The 17,879-nt window shown below is 43.4% G+C and overlaps 1 protein-coding gene and 1 pseudogene across 1 annotated transcript; one reads left to right on the top strand and one right to left on the bottom strand.

Annotated features, from left to right (window-relative positions):
* Positions 1–4,188: 4,188 nt before the first annotated feature.
* LOC136546275 (transcription factor MYB36-like) lies at positions 4,189–6,037 on the top strand. Its single transcript, XM_066538247.1, has 3 exons — positions 4,189–4,620; positions 4,749–4,878; positions 5,065–6,037. The coding sequence occupies exons 1-3, from the start codon at positions 4,485–4,487 to the stop codon at positions 5,876–5,878; spliced, it is 1,080 nt and encodes a 359-aa protein (XP_066394344.1). The 5' UTR covers positions 4,189–4,484; the 3' UTR covers positions 5,879–6,037.
* A 491-nt stretch (positions 6,038–6,528) lies between these two features.
* Positions 6,529–14,804, bottom strand: LOC136544126 (glutamate receptor 2.9-like; annotated as a pseudogene).
* Positions 14,805–17,879: the final 3,075 nt, after the last annotated feature.

The raw sequence follows: 17,879 nt of genomic DNA, 5'->3' as shown, positions 1-17,879 counted from the left end.
AACTAAGTCTGGAAAAAAAGAGGGCAAGAAAAAATGCTTAGAGAAGTGCTTACTGTGGGAGACAGAGGTGGGACTTGGGACAGGAGGCCAGCGGGGTCACGGGAGGCTGGAGACGACGCTTGTGGCGGTACGGGAGGCTAGCGGGGTCGCGGGGACGGCGCGTGGGAGGCCGGCTTAGACGCGCAAGGCCGGGACAGTCATGGGCATGCGGGAGGCTAGCAGCCATGGGCAAGGCCCATGGCGGTGCGTGAGACCAGTGGCGTTGGCAGGTTGCAGGATGGCGCGAGTCCGGTGCGGCCGCCCCTGGTGTCCACACGTGAGTCGGCGGCAGGGCCGACGCCGTGGTGTGGGCGGGTGTGGGCGGGTGGCACCGAGGGATGGCGTGGGCGGGCGGCGGGGCCGACCAGTGATGTGGGCGAGTGTAGGCTCACGGCTATGTGTTAAGTTTGAGTGTGTGCGTGTGTGTGCGGCCGGGTGCGGGATTGGGGTGGTTACGAGTGAGGTTTGCTGAGTGCCCGCGATCTAGCACTCGGCAAACCCCTATTTTGTTTTTTTCATTTTCAATACCTAAACTTTGTGTGTGGGGGGCCCATAAAGATGTTTGCTGAGTGTCCTAGATTTGACACTCGGCAAACCCATCTTTACCGAGTGCCAGATTAGGGGCACTCGGCAAACCAAGTTTTTTTCTTCATTTCCCTTCGTATCCTCCTTTTCCTAAACCCTAAAATACTATGCATAGGGCCGAGTGAGGGGAGTTTGCCGAGTGTCCCAGATATAAAACTCGACAAACCCCATCTTTGCCGAGTGCCAAACCAGGTGCACTCGGCAAACCCACTTTTTTCATTTTCCTTCGTTTCCTTCTTTTTTCATTTGATTTTTCTACCAATATTATTCCATTATAATATACCAAATCTTAACATGGAGTACCACATGTTGTATGTAGAGAGTAGAAAAGTTTCAAGGCCAGAAGTGAAAAAAGTTATTATTTCATGCAGTTTGTTGCTCAAATTCAATGTATATCAATTAAAATTCTATAATTGCACTTAATAAATTAAAATTATCAAACGGGTCCAAAAAATTACCAAAATTACACAGGAATCAATCTATGTTCCCTATTGCCTATAGAAAAGGTTTTGAAGTCAAACCCTAATTCGACAGTCACTTTGACTCCAAACCTTACCGAATCCTTCTTAACGCTACGATTTTTCTTCTCAGATACTTCGGTTTGTAAACATCATACGTGAAAGATTGTCCGAAACCTTCTTATTTTTTTACCATAGCATACATGTATGATATCATGAGATCTTGACAAATCTCATGATTTTCAGACTTTGTTTGCTTTTTTAGAATTTAAAAACCATTCGGCCACACGTTTGTGGTCGGGTTTCCTGAATAAGATGTTCGAAATTTCTTTTCATTTCCTAGGTAAGGCCTCACACCAAACTCAATAACATGAATATCATGTTTCTACTCATTTTATTCTATTATTTGAATCACTTACAGTTCGAATTTGACTTATACCAAAAAATTCCTTGAAATGCAATAAATTAATTAAATATAGCAAACGGATCCAGAAATATACCAAATCTTAACATGGAGTACCACATGTTGTATGTAGAGAGTAGAAAAAGGTTCAAGGCCAGAAGTAAAAAAACAGTTATTATTTCATGCAGTTTGTCGCTCAAATTCAATGTATATCAATTAAAATTCTATAGTTGCACTTAATAAATTAAAATTATCAAACGGATCCAAAAAATTACCAAAATTACACATGAATCAACCTATGTTCTCTATTGCCTATACAAAAAGTTTTGAAGTCAAACCCCAATTCGACCGTCACTTTGACTCCAAATCTTACCGAATCCTTCTCAACGCTACGATTCTTCTTCTGAGATACTTCGGTTTGTAAACATCGTACGTGACAGATTATCTGAAACCTTCTCAATTTTTTTACCATAGCATCCACGTATGATATCATGAGATCTTAACAAATATCATGATTTTCAGACTTCTTTTGCTTTTTTGAGAATTTAAAAATCATTCGGCCACATGTTCGTGATCGGGTTTCCTAAACAAGATGTTCGAAATTTCTTTTCATTTCCTGGATAAGGCCTCACACCAGACTCAATAACATTAATATCATTTTTCTACTCATTTTATTCTATTATTTGAATCACTTGCGGTTCGAATTTGACTTATACCAAAAAATTCCTTGAAATGCAATAAATTAATTAAATATAGCAAACAGATCTAGAAATATACCTAATCTTAACATGGAGTAGCACATGTTGTATGTAGAGATTAGAAAAGGTTTCAAGGCCAGAAGTGAAAAAAGTTATTATTTCATGCAGTTTGTCGCTCACATTCAATGTATATCAATTAAAATTCTATAATTGCACTTAATAAATTAAAATTATCAAACGGATCCAAAAAAATTACCAAAATTACACATGAATCAATCTATGTTCTCTATTGCCTATACAAAAAGTTTTGAAGTCAAACCCCAATTCGACTGTCACTTTGACTCCAAATCTTATCAAATTCTTCTCAACGCTACGATTCTTCTTCTGAGATACTTCGGTTTGTAAACATCGTACATGACAGATTATCCGAAACCTTCTCAATTTTTTACCACGCCATTCACGTATGATATCACGAGATCATGACAAATCTCATGATTTTCAGACTTCATTTGCTTTTTTTAGAATTTAAAAATCATTCGGCCACACATTCGTGGTCGGGTTTCCTGAACAAGATGTTCGAAATTTCTTTTCATTTCCTAGGTAAGGCCTCACACCGGAGTCAATAACATGAATATTATTTTTCTACTCATTTTATTCTATTATTTGAATCACTTGCAGTTCGAATTTGACTTATACCAAAAAAATCCTTGAAATGCAATAAATTAATTAAATATAGCAAACAGATCCATAAATATACCAAATCTTAACATGGAGTACCACATGTTGTATGTAGAGATTAGAAAAAGTTTCAAGGCCAGAAGAAAAAAAACTTATTAATTTACCGAGTGCCAAAATAAAATACTCGGCAAACAAAACTATTTGCCGAGTGTCAGATAAAAAACACTTGGCAAAGACTCTCTTTGCCGAGTGTCACTAACGGGCACTCGGCAAAGTGCTAACGGCAGGGCGCTCCATCTGGCGGTCGTTGCACGGCCGGCGCACGCGCTGCTATTTTGTCGAGTGCCTGATGTTTGCTGAGTGTTTCTTTATTATTTGCCGAGTGTTTACTTTAAGGCACTCGACAAAGAGGGTTTTTGCCGAGTGCAATATGTTTGCTGAATGTTTCCACGGCGATACTCGGCACACAGCAGATTTACCGAGTGTCCGATAAAATACACTCGGCAAAACCTCAGACACTCGGCATACCTACTATTTCCGGTAGTGCACCACCAAATGCGTGTCAAGGGTCGTTCAAGTTGCATGGACCAGCTGACTAGTCATATAGTAGTAACCCTGGCTAATAGGTGGCTACTGGCTAGTACAAGTTATTCTTTAAGAGAAGAAAATGTTGTTTAGTTATGGTCTTCAGAAGATCGATGTCGTAACTATACTGAGAAAATTTGCAATAACTTCCAGTGACGTAATGTAACGATGGTTTTAACATTGCTAATTAGTCACAAGTTTAGAAAATAACTAAGGCAAACATGGAACAACATGACAAAGGAATTGCGTTATAAACTGGCCCCAATCATTTTTTTCACGGCCGGGGAATATAGTCTGTTTTTTATTAAGAAAAGTGATTTACACGATACAGCTACGAGAAAACCTTCATAGCATATATTATAAACCACCAAGCTAATGATAAGTGACTTGTAATATAAACATAATAACAAGAAAAAAGAATGAAGAAAGAATAACTACCCTCAACACCTAAGTCCTATAACTGAGCCTACAATAAAAAGAAAAGGTTGTCTAGAAGAAAGACTAAGTAAAGTATCCACCTAGCATCAAGCAGCAACGGGCTCCAATCATTTGAAATTAAAATCTCCAAGAGACGTCTTATAACGAGTCAGATAGTAATGCAACTAATACAATCTTAAGTAGACGCATGTGGTCCATACAATAGTATTATTATAAAATATTGATCACGTCTTACAGCAGTATTATACTTCACGGTAAAAACTATAGCAACTATATACCGACTCCTTTAATAGGCTAATTGATACAAAAAGATAAGTAAAAGTAATATAGATGTCATACTGATGGACTGTTTTCTACTGTGAGGAAATAAAAGTAATGTTACACATCAAGGTCCCTTCCTATATAAATAAAACATCCAGCTATCCCTGGCCACAAGGCTCAACCTGTCAGCCACGCCTCCTAGAGACCTAGAGAAAGCGTGCCTGCTGCGCCGCCGTAACGCCATTTCCAAGCCACTCGAGAGAGAGAGAGAGGGCTCGATCTGCCGATCGACTTCACCGCCGCGCGGCGCAATCGAGCAGCTAGCAAAGAGAGAGGGAGATGGGCAGGGCGCCGTGCTGCGACAAGGCGACGGTGAAGAAGGGGCCGTGGGCGCCGGAGGAGGACGCCGTGCTCAAGGCCTACATCGACGAGCACGGCGCCGGCGGCAACTGGATACAGCTCCCCCACAAGATCGGTAGGAGCAGTAGTTAGCTGTGTCATCTGCATAGCATTATTAGCTGCTGCCTGCAGCGAACTCGATCGATCGCTCGTGCATGACATGAACGCTGAACGGGGTCGTTGCCTTTTGCTCATTTATTGTAGGGTTGAACAGGTGCGGCAAGAGCTGCCGGCTGCGGTGGCTCAACTACCTCCGGCCCAACATCAGGCACGGCGGCTTCACGGAGGAGGAGAACAGGCTGATCTGCAGCCTCTACATCAGCATCGGGAGCAGGTGAGCATACGCGTCGTACAGTTCATCAGTAGCTAATATTCAGCGCGTTCAATTCAAGCACCTTTTCAACCACTGCAACTCAAGGAGTTAGAAGGTCAATAATCAGCAGCCCAGCTTGCCGATGCCGAGGGATTATTGATAATAACCATTGATCATATGTGATATGTCTTGGTTGTTCGGCTGCAGGTGGGCAACGATCGCCGCGCAGCTGCCGGGGAGGACGGACAACGACGTCAAGAACCACTGGAACACCAAGCTCAAGCGCCGCCTGCTCGGTGGCGGCCGGCGGCCGAGGGCAGAGGCGCGCCTCCAGCTCCTCACGAGCCCGACCTGGCAGCACCACAACTCCTTCGCCTCGTCGGCGCTCGAGAGGATGCAGGTGAGCATGCGCCTGCACCGGCGCCACCAGGCTCGCCTCGACAACCCGCCGGCGGCGGCCTTCACCTTGTACAACTACGGCAGCCTCGGTGCGCCGCTGTGGCCGAGCCTGTCTCCCTCGCCTTTTCCTTCGCCGGCCGCGAGTGAGACCTCAGAGATTCTGCCGCGGCCGCCACCGACCGGTGCTACTTCCACTGGTTACTCCGCCGGGCTCTGGACTCACATGCCAGGCAGTTTCGGCTACACAGGCGCTGGAGTGCAACAGAACATGGACGGCACCTGCACACCGCCGCTCTCGACTAGCGCCGGAGAGACCATGACGGCAGTAGGCGTGGAGAGCTCGAGCTCGACGCCGACGGCAAGCTCTGCCTCCGCGACGTTTGGGAGTAGTATGGACGATGAGATCGACATGTTGCTCCGGCAGATTCAGTGCTTCGGGGAGAACAACGGCCACCACATCGGCGACGAGGTGGCGGTAGACGGCATAGACCACTGCTTCAGAGCAATAATGGATCATCATGAGACGGCGAACGGCAGCGTTGGTTCTTGGAGCTCCTGCTGCTCCACTCCTGGAGTGGATTCAGTGTTCCATGACTACGCGCAAGGGTACAACCAGTGCTAGAAACTTTGCAGACATGCACTACTATCTAGCACGTGTAAGATATATATATCTAGATTGATGGAAGTTTTAGTTGTGGACGTGTGATATCATACTGAGTAGATAGTTTCAGTCTCAACTCTGAACATATATATGATATATCTAGTGCATCGTTCGATATGTTTTCTTTTCTGAAGATTTGGAATCTCTTGATATGTGTTTTGTCAATGGAGCGGTACATATGAGTCTGCTGGCTAGGGACATACACTAATCTCCTACAGAAATTCAGGATTGGAACATCAACTTAGTATTATGGAGTTCTGCACTGCCTGGTGACACTTGTGTATGAAATGCTATCTTTTCTTTGGTTAGGCGTTTGTATATCGATGTATCTTAGTAACCATCAACAAAGCTTTGACTCAGTGACAGTATTTGATCAATTGCTCAAGAGTGACTAATAAACTGGACAGTCTACGGGTAATGAATTTTATGTTCAGATAATGTTCACTTGGAAACCGCAACAGTACAGTGGTACTTAGCAATTGCTAGTTTTTAGGAATCTGGTATCAGGAGATAAGAAAAAAAAACACAGACAAATTTGCTGTCAGACAAATTTGCTGTCCATTTCAGAGCCACACTTCTATAAGATGCACAGGCACCTCTTTCAACAAAGATTTTACTATGTTAAATTTTCTAGTTAACTAGCCATGACAACCAGCAGTACATGTTAACACACTTGTATTAAACATGAAACTAGAGGCAGACGATACATCTAAATCAATTTCACTGAACTGTATGTGATATGACAATAGAGTTCTTGGTGCTCGCAGTGCGAGATAAAAGAATGCTAGTTACTCCATTGCCCCCTCAGAATGCATGTATGCAAATGATGGTGGACCAGGATCCTGATTTGAAACTTCCCTGCCCGGAGTTCCTTCTCATTCTGGTGTGCTTCCCGTATCAGTGTCTGAATCAACATTCTCGATGATGTGATTAGACATGCTCCATGGACTCTCAGCTGTAGGAGGATCTATCTTCCATTCCAGGCTCCTCTTCATCCGGAGTATTAGAGCTATTATCACGCTCATGAAAAATCTTGAAGAGAATAGCAAGCAATTCATGCCATGATATCTGACCGCTGCCATTGATCCAATGACTCCGATGATCATAAAGGGTTAAAGTGACATGCAAAATCAGTGCCAGTAATGAAGTTGTCCCAGTGATGATGAACAACCCAAGAAAGCTATGCAACGTAAGGCTGCTTCAAGTTTGGGAGTCATCTTTGTCTGGGCACGATGTATCACCATACAACTGTTTCTCCAGTTCATCCATTGTGCCATTTGATGCTAGTTCCAGTATTCCCCTTGAAATTTCAGGTGTAAATGGAGAGCCTCGAGGGAACGCCTGCAGGAATAGAACAGAGATGAGAATCGTAAAACATGCCAATAATTAATATACAAATGCTATAAAACGCCATGTAAGTTATTAATCATTTATAAAGGCCCAATGTAACAGTGGGCCAGTTATATCAACCACTTGCACAAACCCTGTATAATGGTGAGGACAATTAAATTGATCATAATTTTCACATTAAGTGGTTAGCAATCTAATTGAAAAAATTGATCATAATTTTGACATTAAGTGGTTAGCAATCTAATTGAAAACATACTGAACTAGCACCACACAATTACGAGAAAACTGCATGAGAATCTGGTAAAGTAAATTTGTTTGTGCTATTTAATACTTCTAGAAACATGTAATGTAAGCCTTTTATGCCCCTCCCACCCCCCAACTGGAAGCCAATAACATGGCACCATATTTCCAGAAGGTATATGCTTGTTGAGTTACATTTCCACAAGAAGACAAATCTGATCATTCATCTCATCCTTTGCCATTTTTATATCTGGAAGATTTAGGAATCCCAGACAACAATAAACTTCAATCTTTGTCAAAAATTGCTCTCTTTTTTTTCTCGAATACAAAAAATTGCTCTCATGGCATCAGATTTTAGAAACTATGATCTAGTACAATAGCAGAGTTCTGCAACAAAGTAGATGCAATTTGATTCATCACTAAGCTGTACTGAAAACAGACAACTGCGGAGAAGTAAAAAAAAGTCACTTAAATAACCAAATCCATTGAATTTGTAAGTTGGCCCAACCATAGTGTACTTGTGGCAATACTTTGAGAGAAACACTTTGAGGCACGGTATTTCATCAACAATGACGGCAACTTTTCTAGTTGATAGGGCGTCATTGTACTCCTCAGGAGAGCTGAAGGCGATCATTTTTGTTTCATTAATTTTCAACCTTTTCAAAAGCTCAGGCATGAAAGAATCATTGAGGTAGCCAACATAATCCCCTCGTCTGATAACTTCATCTATATTGGTGACTGTTGGTTGAAGCTGTTCTACCGTGAGAATTGAGCTTAAGCTTGCAGTATAACTCTGCTGCAATATTAGCACCACAAAAAGGCAAACTACTGCAATTCTTGATAAATTGTTCACAATCCTCTCCCTATGAGCAAATACAAGTGTTGAGAAGGAGAAGTAGAAGACTGATCCAATTTGACTGGCTGGCGGTCCTCTGAATTCCTGATTCGTTCTGTGCTCGATAAACCAAACTATAAAACCTGTGAAGACAACGAAGGCTCCAGCTCCTAACCATAGATCAGCTGTCAATGGTTCTAGGAATGTCCATGCAGTCTTCTGTCTCCGGTCCCGAACTGGAACCAGCATGCGTACCCCTGACTCAGTATAAGGAAGAGTGTAGTCCACATATAGAGAACGGTTGGCCAAAATTGTTATGTCACCTATTACCGCATCAAATTCCTGCCAGCAATTAACATAAAACTGGTTGATATACTTTGGAAAAACATAAACCATTTTGCACAGAATAAACTGCAAATCATTTGGGGACAATAAAATGTTGCCACTGATGTCACTCCTATTAAAAAGGAAAGCCAACTACATATTACAAGTGCTACTTGCTATCTAAATTAAAAGCTTAATCGTATTAGCGACGGTTCATTGATGTCAATCGACACCAATGGTTACATGCTGGATCCGCCCCTTTTGCAATGGTTTCCATCCGTAAGCTACCTTAGACATTAACATGGTGGACAATCTGTAGACAAATCACATGCTGCCAATTCTGTGCACTCAAGAAGAGCAACAAGGACAACAAATTGCCAAGTTCAGATCACTTTTGATCATGTAATAAATGCACATACCTGGCCAGTATTTAACTACAAGTTCAACACCTCCAGTTTGACTGTAACAAGGAATAAAATGGAAGAAAAATAGGTCCATACATAACTTAAGATAAACTTTGTATACGAGTTCATCATAAGTTCCATTACTTTCTCCTTTTCCATTTCCAAACTCCACATAATGCTTGGGAACTTTGTAGGGCAGTTTACCAATGACTTCCTCAAATACATCAATGCAGAACCCCTTGAGGGTACCATTTTCAGATCTTATAAAACTCCTAAACCCAGGTTTCACAGGTACTCCTATTTTGAGTACTTTATTCACTGGCAAAAGCCATCCTCTAGGTGTCTTCTCACTGCCTCCTGGCCATACGATAGGAATTCTGGATATGTTCAATCCTGGAGTCCAAAAACCAACTGCTCTCCTCTCCCGACCAGCTACATTGATAATTTTGTAAGTTGTTGATACTAACTGCATATCCTGAATGACAAATTGCCCACTAATGCCTGTGAAATTAACCTTCAAGAATACATTGCAAAATTTTTCAGCAGCCCTAGAAGTACTCAGTTTGTCGAAATCAGTGGAGCCATTGTTTGTTTCAGACAGAACAAAGTCTGAATTAACATATCCGGCCTTCTCTGCTGCTAATGCTATTGCCCATACTGTATCATATGCATATAGACCAGACGTTATAGGCTCATTAATTGATGTACCAGGATTTTCCGACCTATATTTCTCACGCCATCTTTGTCTAAATTTGTTTAGTTTCGCAGTTTCTTGAACATAAGGCTCGATCCCAACAACACCTTCCATCACATCAAGTGCAGGATAACCAACCACATTGAAGATATCAGTCAAACCATATGCTGTAATCCAGACAAAGCCCTGGCCCATCATTCCCTCATCCTTAGCAAGCTGGAAAAACTTAAGGGCTAACTGATATGACATGCGCACAACAAAGACGCTTGTCCAATTTTCTTTTAAGCTTGATATAGCACGCTTTATCTCATCTTCTCCAGCAGAAGGACGGATCTTGCACCTGTACAGAACACGAGTATCGACATGTCCCAGGGCATCAACGAGATCAGGGATGAATCTAGCGTTGGAATCATCGTCCTCGATGATAGGAATGACTTCCCTCCAATTGTATTTCTGGACAAGTGAGGCAATAGCTTCAGCTTGGCAGGAGTCGTTCCATGCTGTCCTGATGAAGTATGGGGTCTGGCTGGATGACCGGGACGGGCTATTTGCAGAAAAAAAAAATGATTGGAACTGATGCCTTGTTCCCAAGCTCTGCAAGAAATTTAGCTTGAGTAGATGTCTGTGGCCCGACGATTGCTTGCACACGGACATTTTTTTAGTAGATCAACACCTGCAGTATTTCACAAAGACCCAAACATATGTCAGCGAATAACGATTCATGAAACTGAAAAGTTCGGTGGCATTCATTCATCCTACCTGAACATGCAAAATTAGTTTGAAACCTGCAGCAGATCCAGGGATTCTGAGACTAGGATGCGAAAGGGAAACTTCAGGTGGGGGAAACGAGGTTTAAACGCATCTATGGGCTTATCCTAACTGAAAGCTAGGATGAGCAACGTCCCTTATGGAATGTATGTATTGGGCATTGTAACTCTCAGGCGTCCATACTCCATAGATAGAACCATGGGAAACCCCCAATTTGCGTACTACTACAAACACCAAATGCCGTCGTGGGGTAGCGGGGTACCTTCTCCTTATGCAGAGAGAAAGGAAACGACGAGGGCGCCACGAGCGGGTCGGTAGTGCGGCTAGTGCCCCAGCGGCGCGGGAGACAGAGTACCCTCCGCCGCCGTAAGCGTCGCCGGCCGCCGGCCGAAAAGTGAGAACTGAGAAGCCGCGGGGCGGCGGGATGTGGGCAGGCTGTTGCTATGGGCTGGGCAGTCGCGTTGGGGCGTTGGGCTGCGGTTTAGTTAACGGCGGGCCCTCGCCTGACACACCACATTGGCCATTGGGCCTTCCTGGCTTGGGTCGAGCCGACCACCACACTGCGCGCGCGGATGTAGTTGAAAAAAAGTCTATTTTGCCCCTCTCAACTATTGCAAAAGTCAGTTTTTTCTCCTTAACTAGAAAACCGGACGTAAACACCTCTCTCATCTTTTGAAACCAGACATATGACCTACCTGGCTGTTTCTCTAAGTGGTTTTTCTCTTTTTCTTTTATATATATTTCGATTGAATCTTTGAAAAATCATAAAATAGAAAATCCAATTTTGTTGAACTTCATATGAGTAGATCTCCAGAGTAAACATATGATATAGTATGTTTTAGTACAAATTTTTTTATCTAGATTTAGATCTATGTTTTTCTGTGATTAATTCATAGTTGCATTTCTGTAGTCCTATTGTGGTGAAATTTTTATGATGGACTAATCATTGTATGTTTGAGATGTAGTAAAAATTTCATGTTCATTGGATCATGTATGACTGAGTTATAGATTTATTCAGGTTTATGCTTATTAAATAGTTTTTAAATAGTTAAAAGTGTGTATAAATAGGAAATGTGTGTTCTCTATGTAATTTTCTCTGCGACAATATGGTTATGTTAATGTTCATACTATATAACAATAATATTTTTTATGGTGGACTAATCATTGCATGCTTAAGCTATAGTAAAAATTTCATGCTCAGCCCTTGTTTAGTTCCACCAACTTTGCACCTCCAAATTTTGCACAGTGCAAGATTTTCCATCACATCACATCACATCAAATCTTTGAACACATGCATGGAGTATTAAATATAGGTAAAAAATAACTAATTACATAGTTTAGTTGTATTTTGGGAGACGAACGTTTTGAGCCTAATTAGTCAATGGTTGGACAATTATTACCAAATACAAACGAAATGCTACAGTACCACTACAGTGTTGTGTGCTTTTTGGATGCCCAAAGTTTGGGCAACTAAACACACCCTCATTGGATCATGTACGGTGGGCTAACCATTGCATGCTTTAGTACATATTCGTTATATCTATGTTAAGTGTTCATAAGATACAACAATAATAATATTAATATAATCATGTTGTCAAAGAGAAAATTACACAGAGAACACATATTTTTCTATTTTTACACACTATTAACTATTTAAAACCTATTTAATAAGCATAAACCTTAATAAATCTATAACTCATTCATACATGATCCAATGAGCATAAAATTTTTACTACATTTAAAGATATAATGATTAGTTCACCATAAAAATTTCACCACAATAAGACCACATAAAATGTAGCTATGAATTAATCATTGAAAAGCATAGATCTAAAGCTAGAGCAAAACTTTTGTACTAAAGCATAGCATATCATATCATATGATTATTGTGTAAATCTACTCATGAGGAGTCCAATAATATTAGATTTTACATTTTATTATTTTTCTGTAATTTACTATGATTTTTTCAAAGATCTAGCCAAAATAAATATATAAAAAAAGAAAAAAAAACACCTAGAAAAACAGCCAGGTAGGTCATATGTCCTATTTGGAAAGATGGGGGAGGAGTTATGTCCGGTTTTCTAGATTAGAGAGAAAAAATTGACTTTTTGCGATAGTTGAGAGAGGCAAAGTAGATTTCTTCCTTCTGAAATCTGACCGAGCCCAGCATGCGTCTGGATCTCGGCTCTCGGGAGCGACTTTTAATAAGCTTATTAATATTATTTCCTCAAAAAATAATAAAATGTTGCTAAAAATAATAATAATAACAGCTCAAAAAAACCTTCCTCATACATATGCTCCCACAATTAACTCGTATAATGATGCACCAAGTAGTATAAGAGTTCTAAAATTTAGTTTATGGGTTGAAATGCTTTGGAAACAAAGACACACCACCATCATCATCGTCATCTTTTTCTCCACATTATAAAACATCTTATTAGGTGGCATTGTATAATACTCTCTTGTTCTAAATTATAATAAGATGTTTTGATTTTTTAGATATATTGTTTTTATTATATATCTGAGCATACTATATATCCAAAATGTATAGACAAAACTCTGCATCTAAATAGTCCAATTGTTTTATAATTTGGAACTAGGCGAGTACAATTTTATTATGAAACGGCTAACGTGTAACCAGCGTACTTGCCTGGTGATGGCTTCCTAGCATCTGAGTTTCTAACGCGCTGCCCTTGCACCGCCCTGCCCCGCAACCGGCAATTTACACTATGGGCCTGTTTTGTTTTCCGCTAAACTTGAGTCATTTTAGCTACTAAACTACTAAATAAATTGACTAAAAAGAAACTAAAATAGCTTAGTCACATTAGTCATTCAAGAGTAGCTAATAGTGGACTAAAGTGCTAAGTGGACAAGACTGTCTCTCATTATTTCTGGTCTCCCACCCTGATTTGGGCATTTATTAGGGATAGTTTGATCTTTGTTGAACTGCTTTCATGGTCGTTAGTAACTAAAACTAAACAGGAGTGACTAAAGTTTAATCATTGATTTTATTAGCTAAATTTTAGCTGGGGAACCAAACATGCCCTATATACTGCCACAATAGGATGCAGTGCCAAGCTTGGGGAAGTGGTGTCTCCCACGACAGCGCTGTCAAAGACGCTTACAAGCTACGGAGTATCTAACAATGTGAGCTCTTTCCTTGAAGCCCAACAAGTTTCGGCGCAAGATCGAGCTCGAAATTAAGGGGTGTGTATATACATAGTGCAGCGTACTCCGAACCTATGCAAGCTAGTCTTGTGCAGAGGCCGAAATTTAATAATATAAGCGCACAGCAGGTAGGCTCGACGAATGAGGCCCCGTTTAGTTGCCAAAAAATTTTACATAGTAACTGTCACATCGAATCTTGCGGTACATGCATGGAGTACTAAATGTAGACGAAAAAAAAACTAATTACACAGTTGGTCGAGAAATCGCGAGACGAAACTTTTGAACCTAATTAGTCCATAATTAGACACTAATTACCAAATACAAACGAAATGCTACAGTGAGCCAAAATCCAAAATTTTTTTTGATCTAAACGCACCCTGAATGAAATGAAATGAGCAGCAGTAGGCGGACCGCTAGGACGACGTACCTGCGGACGCGGCGTCGACGGCGCTCGGGCCGGCCGGGGTGTCCCTGAGGTGCAGCCTGACCCTGGTGCTGTAGCTGGCGTGGCTCGCGTCGGCGTAGAAGTCCTGGAGGGCCAGCTCCATGCACGCCCAGCTGACGTTCCCCAGCCATGTCGTCCGGTCCAAGATCACCCCCACGTCCTCCCGCCTCTCTCCGGCACCGGCAGCAGGGGCCGCCTGCTCCGCGCCGACGAGGCAGAGGAGGAGGACGGCGAGAAGACGAAACGAGGGTGCCGATACGGAACCAGACGAGCGAGCGCCCGCTACTACCAGGTGACCGGCCTGCAGCCGCTCCCACTTTCATGGGGACACGGACACCTAAGGCCTCGTTCGGTTATATGGAATCGATTCCTGGTCTAGCTGTTTCTTCGTTATTTTCTACATGTCCGGAACCTGCGGGAACGTCGTAACCAAACGGACCAGAAACTGGTTCTTTTGCTCGATTGGCTAACGGTCGCTGCATCTAGCACCAAGGTGACTAGTAGTTGCCCTCGGTGGCACGGCCTTTCTACATGCAGCAACACGCCACACCTTTGCCGATATCAGTTTCCGTTTCTCCCAAGTACACGCGCTTACGGCCGCCGCCGGTGCGCATCGCGCCAACCAAGGTCGCGGTCACCGCGTTGGCGCCCCGGCACATTGCCGCAAAATTCTACACAGCCATACAGCGCTGCCCCCGTGCCGTGGGAGCCGAGGCTACGGGAATCTCTTGTACACATGTGACATGTCCTGGGCTGGCGCTGCAGGGCGAGCGATTGGTCCTTGGGCGACGCAATGCGAGCCCAGGGTACTACTTTAGTGTCGGCACGGCGTGACCTACCGCGGCCGTGGCGAGAAAACTTCAAGCTGGCCGTGGCTGTGGCGCCGTGGGAGCCGCGTGTAGGTGTTAGCTCGAGCGCCCAGAGGAGGCGTGGAATCAGAGGCTAGCTGTCGTGCGGTCAAAGTCTTCGGGATAGCAGTTTCCGGCAGCTGATGACGTGTTCTTGCTGATCGGTTTCTGGACTGACGTGGAGATTTTTTTAAAAAATTTAATTCTTTTTTAATATAATTTTAAATCTAATACTGTCGGTTTTTTTAAACTAACATTTTTGGCCGTGCCTAGGCGCGGCCAAATGCATGTGCCGCGTCATGTATGGTGGCGTGGCACAGGGCTGACATGGCGTGGGCCGGTCGGGGGGCCGCTGACGTGGCGGGTCTTGCCGTGCCATCGACTCTGGCGCGGCAGTGCCGCGCCCTGTTCGTGGCGTGGCTGGACCAAACATACCGCACGAGCAGCCACACCACCTGGCCGCTGCGCCTGCCGCCGACCCGGGCTACCTGGATGATAGAATCGAAACGCGTCGCGCCCGTATTTTGTTGAGTTTTTTTTCACGGCCGAATAAAGAATTTGATAAGCCAATGATTAGTTTTTTGTCTTTCATAATACGGTTATGTACCATTTTAACTAATCAATTACGAAAAATTGTCACCGGTGTCCAGATACACCGGGACTACCGGTTCCCAAACGCAAGGTACTTGATCTCGCCGGCAGTGCTGCCGCGACTCAAAGAAACGAATAAGAAGCAAGTTGACAAGCTGCCACATAACATTTTTATAGTTTTGACATAAGTTTGACATAACATAACCAAATAACCTCGCAAGTTTCGGATGTCAATATTCGTTTGACCTAAACAAACTAAGACCCAGGAGTGTAAGGATCCCTCGAACGCCTCTGTCTCTTCGGATTTGTTGGCAACACATTGGAAGTGTAGGTATGGTCGCGTCGACGGTGCGTACGGCTCGTACCCTGCAGGTATATGATACACACAATTACTTATAATTCTTTATAATCGTTAGTTCATGGAGCTTACGTATTGAAATAAACTATCTTTGTTAGTACCTGTGAGGCTCCTTGGGTGCCAAACGGGGCACCACCTAGCTGAGACATATCGATCTCGTCCTGCGGCCATTCGTCCCACTGGTCGTGCTGTCCACGGAAGCCCGGGGGTTCGTCGTCGTCGTCATCGTCCTCCTCCTCATCCTCGATTGCAGGGTCCTTCCCAGCACTATGATGTGGTGGTGTACGCACCGCAGAAGTGGCACCCTGCGTCATCGGCTGAGAAGAGCCGGCTGGTGTCCTCAAAGAGGCTGAAGACGTGCCACCCGACCGCGCGGGGAGTGGCGGTTCCTCATAAGGAGTGTCCATACAGCTCAACTTCTGAGCTAGCTTCCTGCAGCTCTTCTTCACCTTCTGCATAAATAGACGTTAAAGTTAGTTCATTACCCAAACGCATATACAATAAAGAAATATTTTTGAAACGGACAAGTTTATGTTTACCTCCACAAAAGCCGCGAGAACGCCTGGCCCCTGCCCTCTAGACTCGTGAAGCCAGAACGCTGCTTCGTTGGATAGCCTTGACAATTGTGTCGTCTGGATACAGAAACGCGGTTGGATAGTTTTAGTACACATACTTAATACCAAAAGGATAACAAATTATACTATTCAAGTATCTTACCACGTATCTTTGAAGCGGGGCTCTCTGTAGTTATGTGTCCTCCCTAATGGTAACGTCGTACACATCTTCGACGACATCTTCCTCTGAGTCCTCGTCAATCTCCATGTCAGTGTATGAGGGCTTGATATGTGTCCTCGTAGACCTATGAAGCCACCGTAGGTACTCGTCGAAGGTGTGCTGGTCGTGTGGAGAACCCGCAAGGACCGCATGTGGTACCCTAGTCTGCCATAAATGGATGTACGAGCTGTATGTCACGCGCCAATCCTTGGTCTTATACCTCTTCCTGTGGTCAAACCTGTAACAAAATGATATTAGTTGTACCAAACACACCTCTGAATTGTAGCATTGTTATTAATCGATAACGCACCCATGCAATACTTGATTGGTGGAGTAAAGCGGTGGTGGATAGCCTGTCATTCTTCCAAACTGTCTACAGACCCAGATGGGCAAGTGAATCTCGACCACATGGAAGAAAATAAGAGGGACGTCGCAGCGATACTCGTGTGACTCATCCCTAGTGACAGGACTCAGATAGTCCTGGAGCTTCGGAGAATTCCAAGGACACCAAAATACATGAAATTTCGTAATTGTGTTAGGTTTTGATATAGTGTACATCGAAGAAGACACTACTACGATAGTATAGAGAGCGTAACCTGATGCTGTATCAGGACGTCGAGACCGTCCGTATACTCCCTGTACTTGCGCCATGCATTCCCTCTAACTAACTGTGCTTCTGTCTAGATATACAGAGCTGTAGGGAGCATATCATGCCTATTCCATTGCTGCATTGAACACGATAATAAATTAGCAACAAATAATCTCATCATATCTAACTGCCTGGAAGAATATAATGAACCGAAGTACTTACCGGTAAACCATTATTAAGGGGCCTTCCAACGGGCAATCGTTCCCAACACTAAACCTAGAGTAGGTAGGAGCAACCCCCAAGGTTCGCATGTCCTGAGGTGCGACAACAGGCAATACATAGCTGTCGATACGTCCATGCCAGGACTACGCTGCCCCAGCTGTACCCCACTATGTTCTCTCACGGCTGGCGAAGTATGTCAAGAAAGATCCAACTGATGGTATTGCCCGAGGCGTCTGAGAAGAGGAAAGCACCAAGAAAGTGACAGAGCCACACTCGAGCGAACCTGTCGATCTGTGCCTCCTCAGCTTGTGGGTTGTACTCAAAGCGCTCTGTGATCCAAGACAATTAAACA

Source organism: Miscanthus floridulus, chromosome 3 (genome assembly GCF_019320115.1).
Source record: "Miscanthus floridulus cultivar M001 chromosome 3, ASM1932011v1, whole genome shotgun sequence".
Taxonomy (NCBI): domain Eukaryota; kingdom Viridiplantae; phylum Streptophyta; class Magnoliopsida; order Poales; family Poaceae; genus Miscanthus; species Miscanthus floridulus.
The sequence above is the reverse complement of the archived record's forward strand: the minus strand, read 5'-3'. Positions and strand labels throughout refer to the sequence as shown.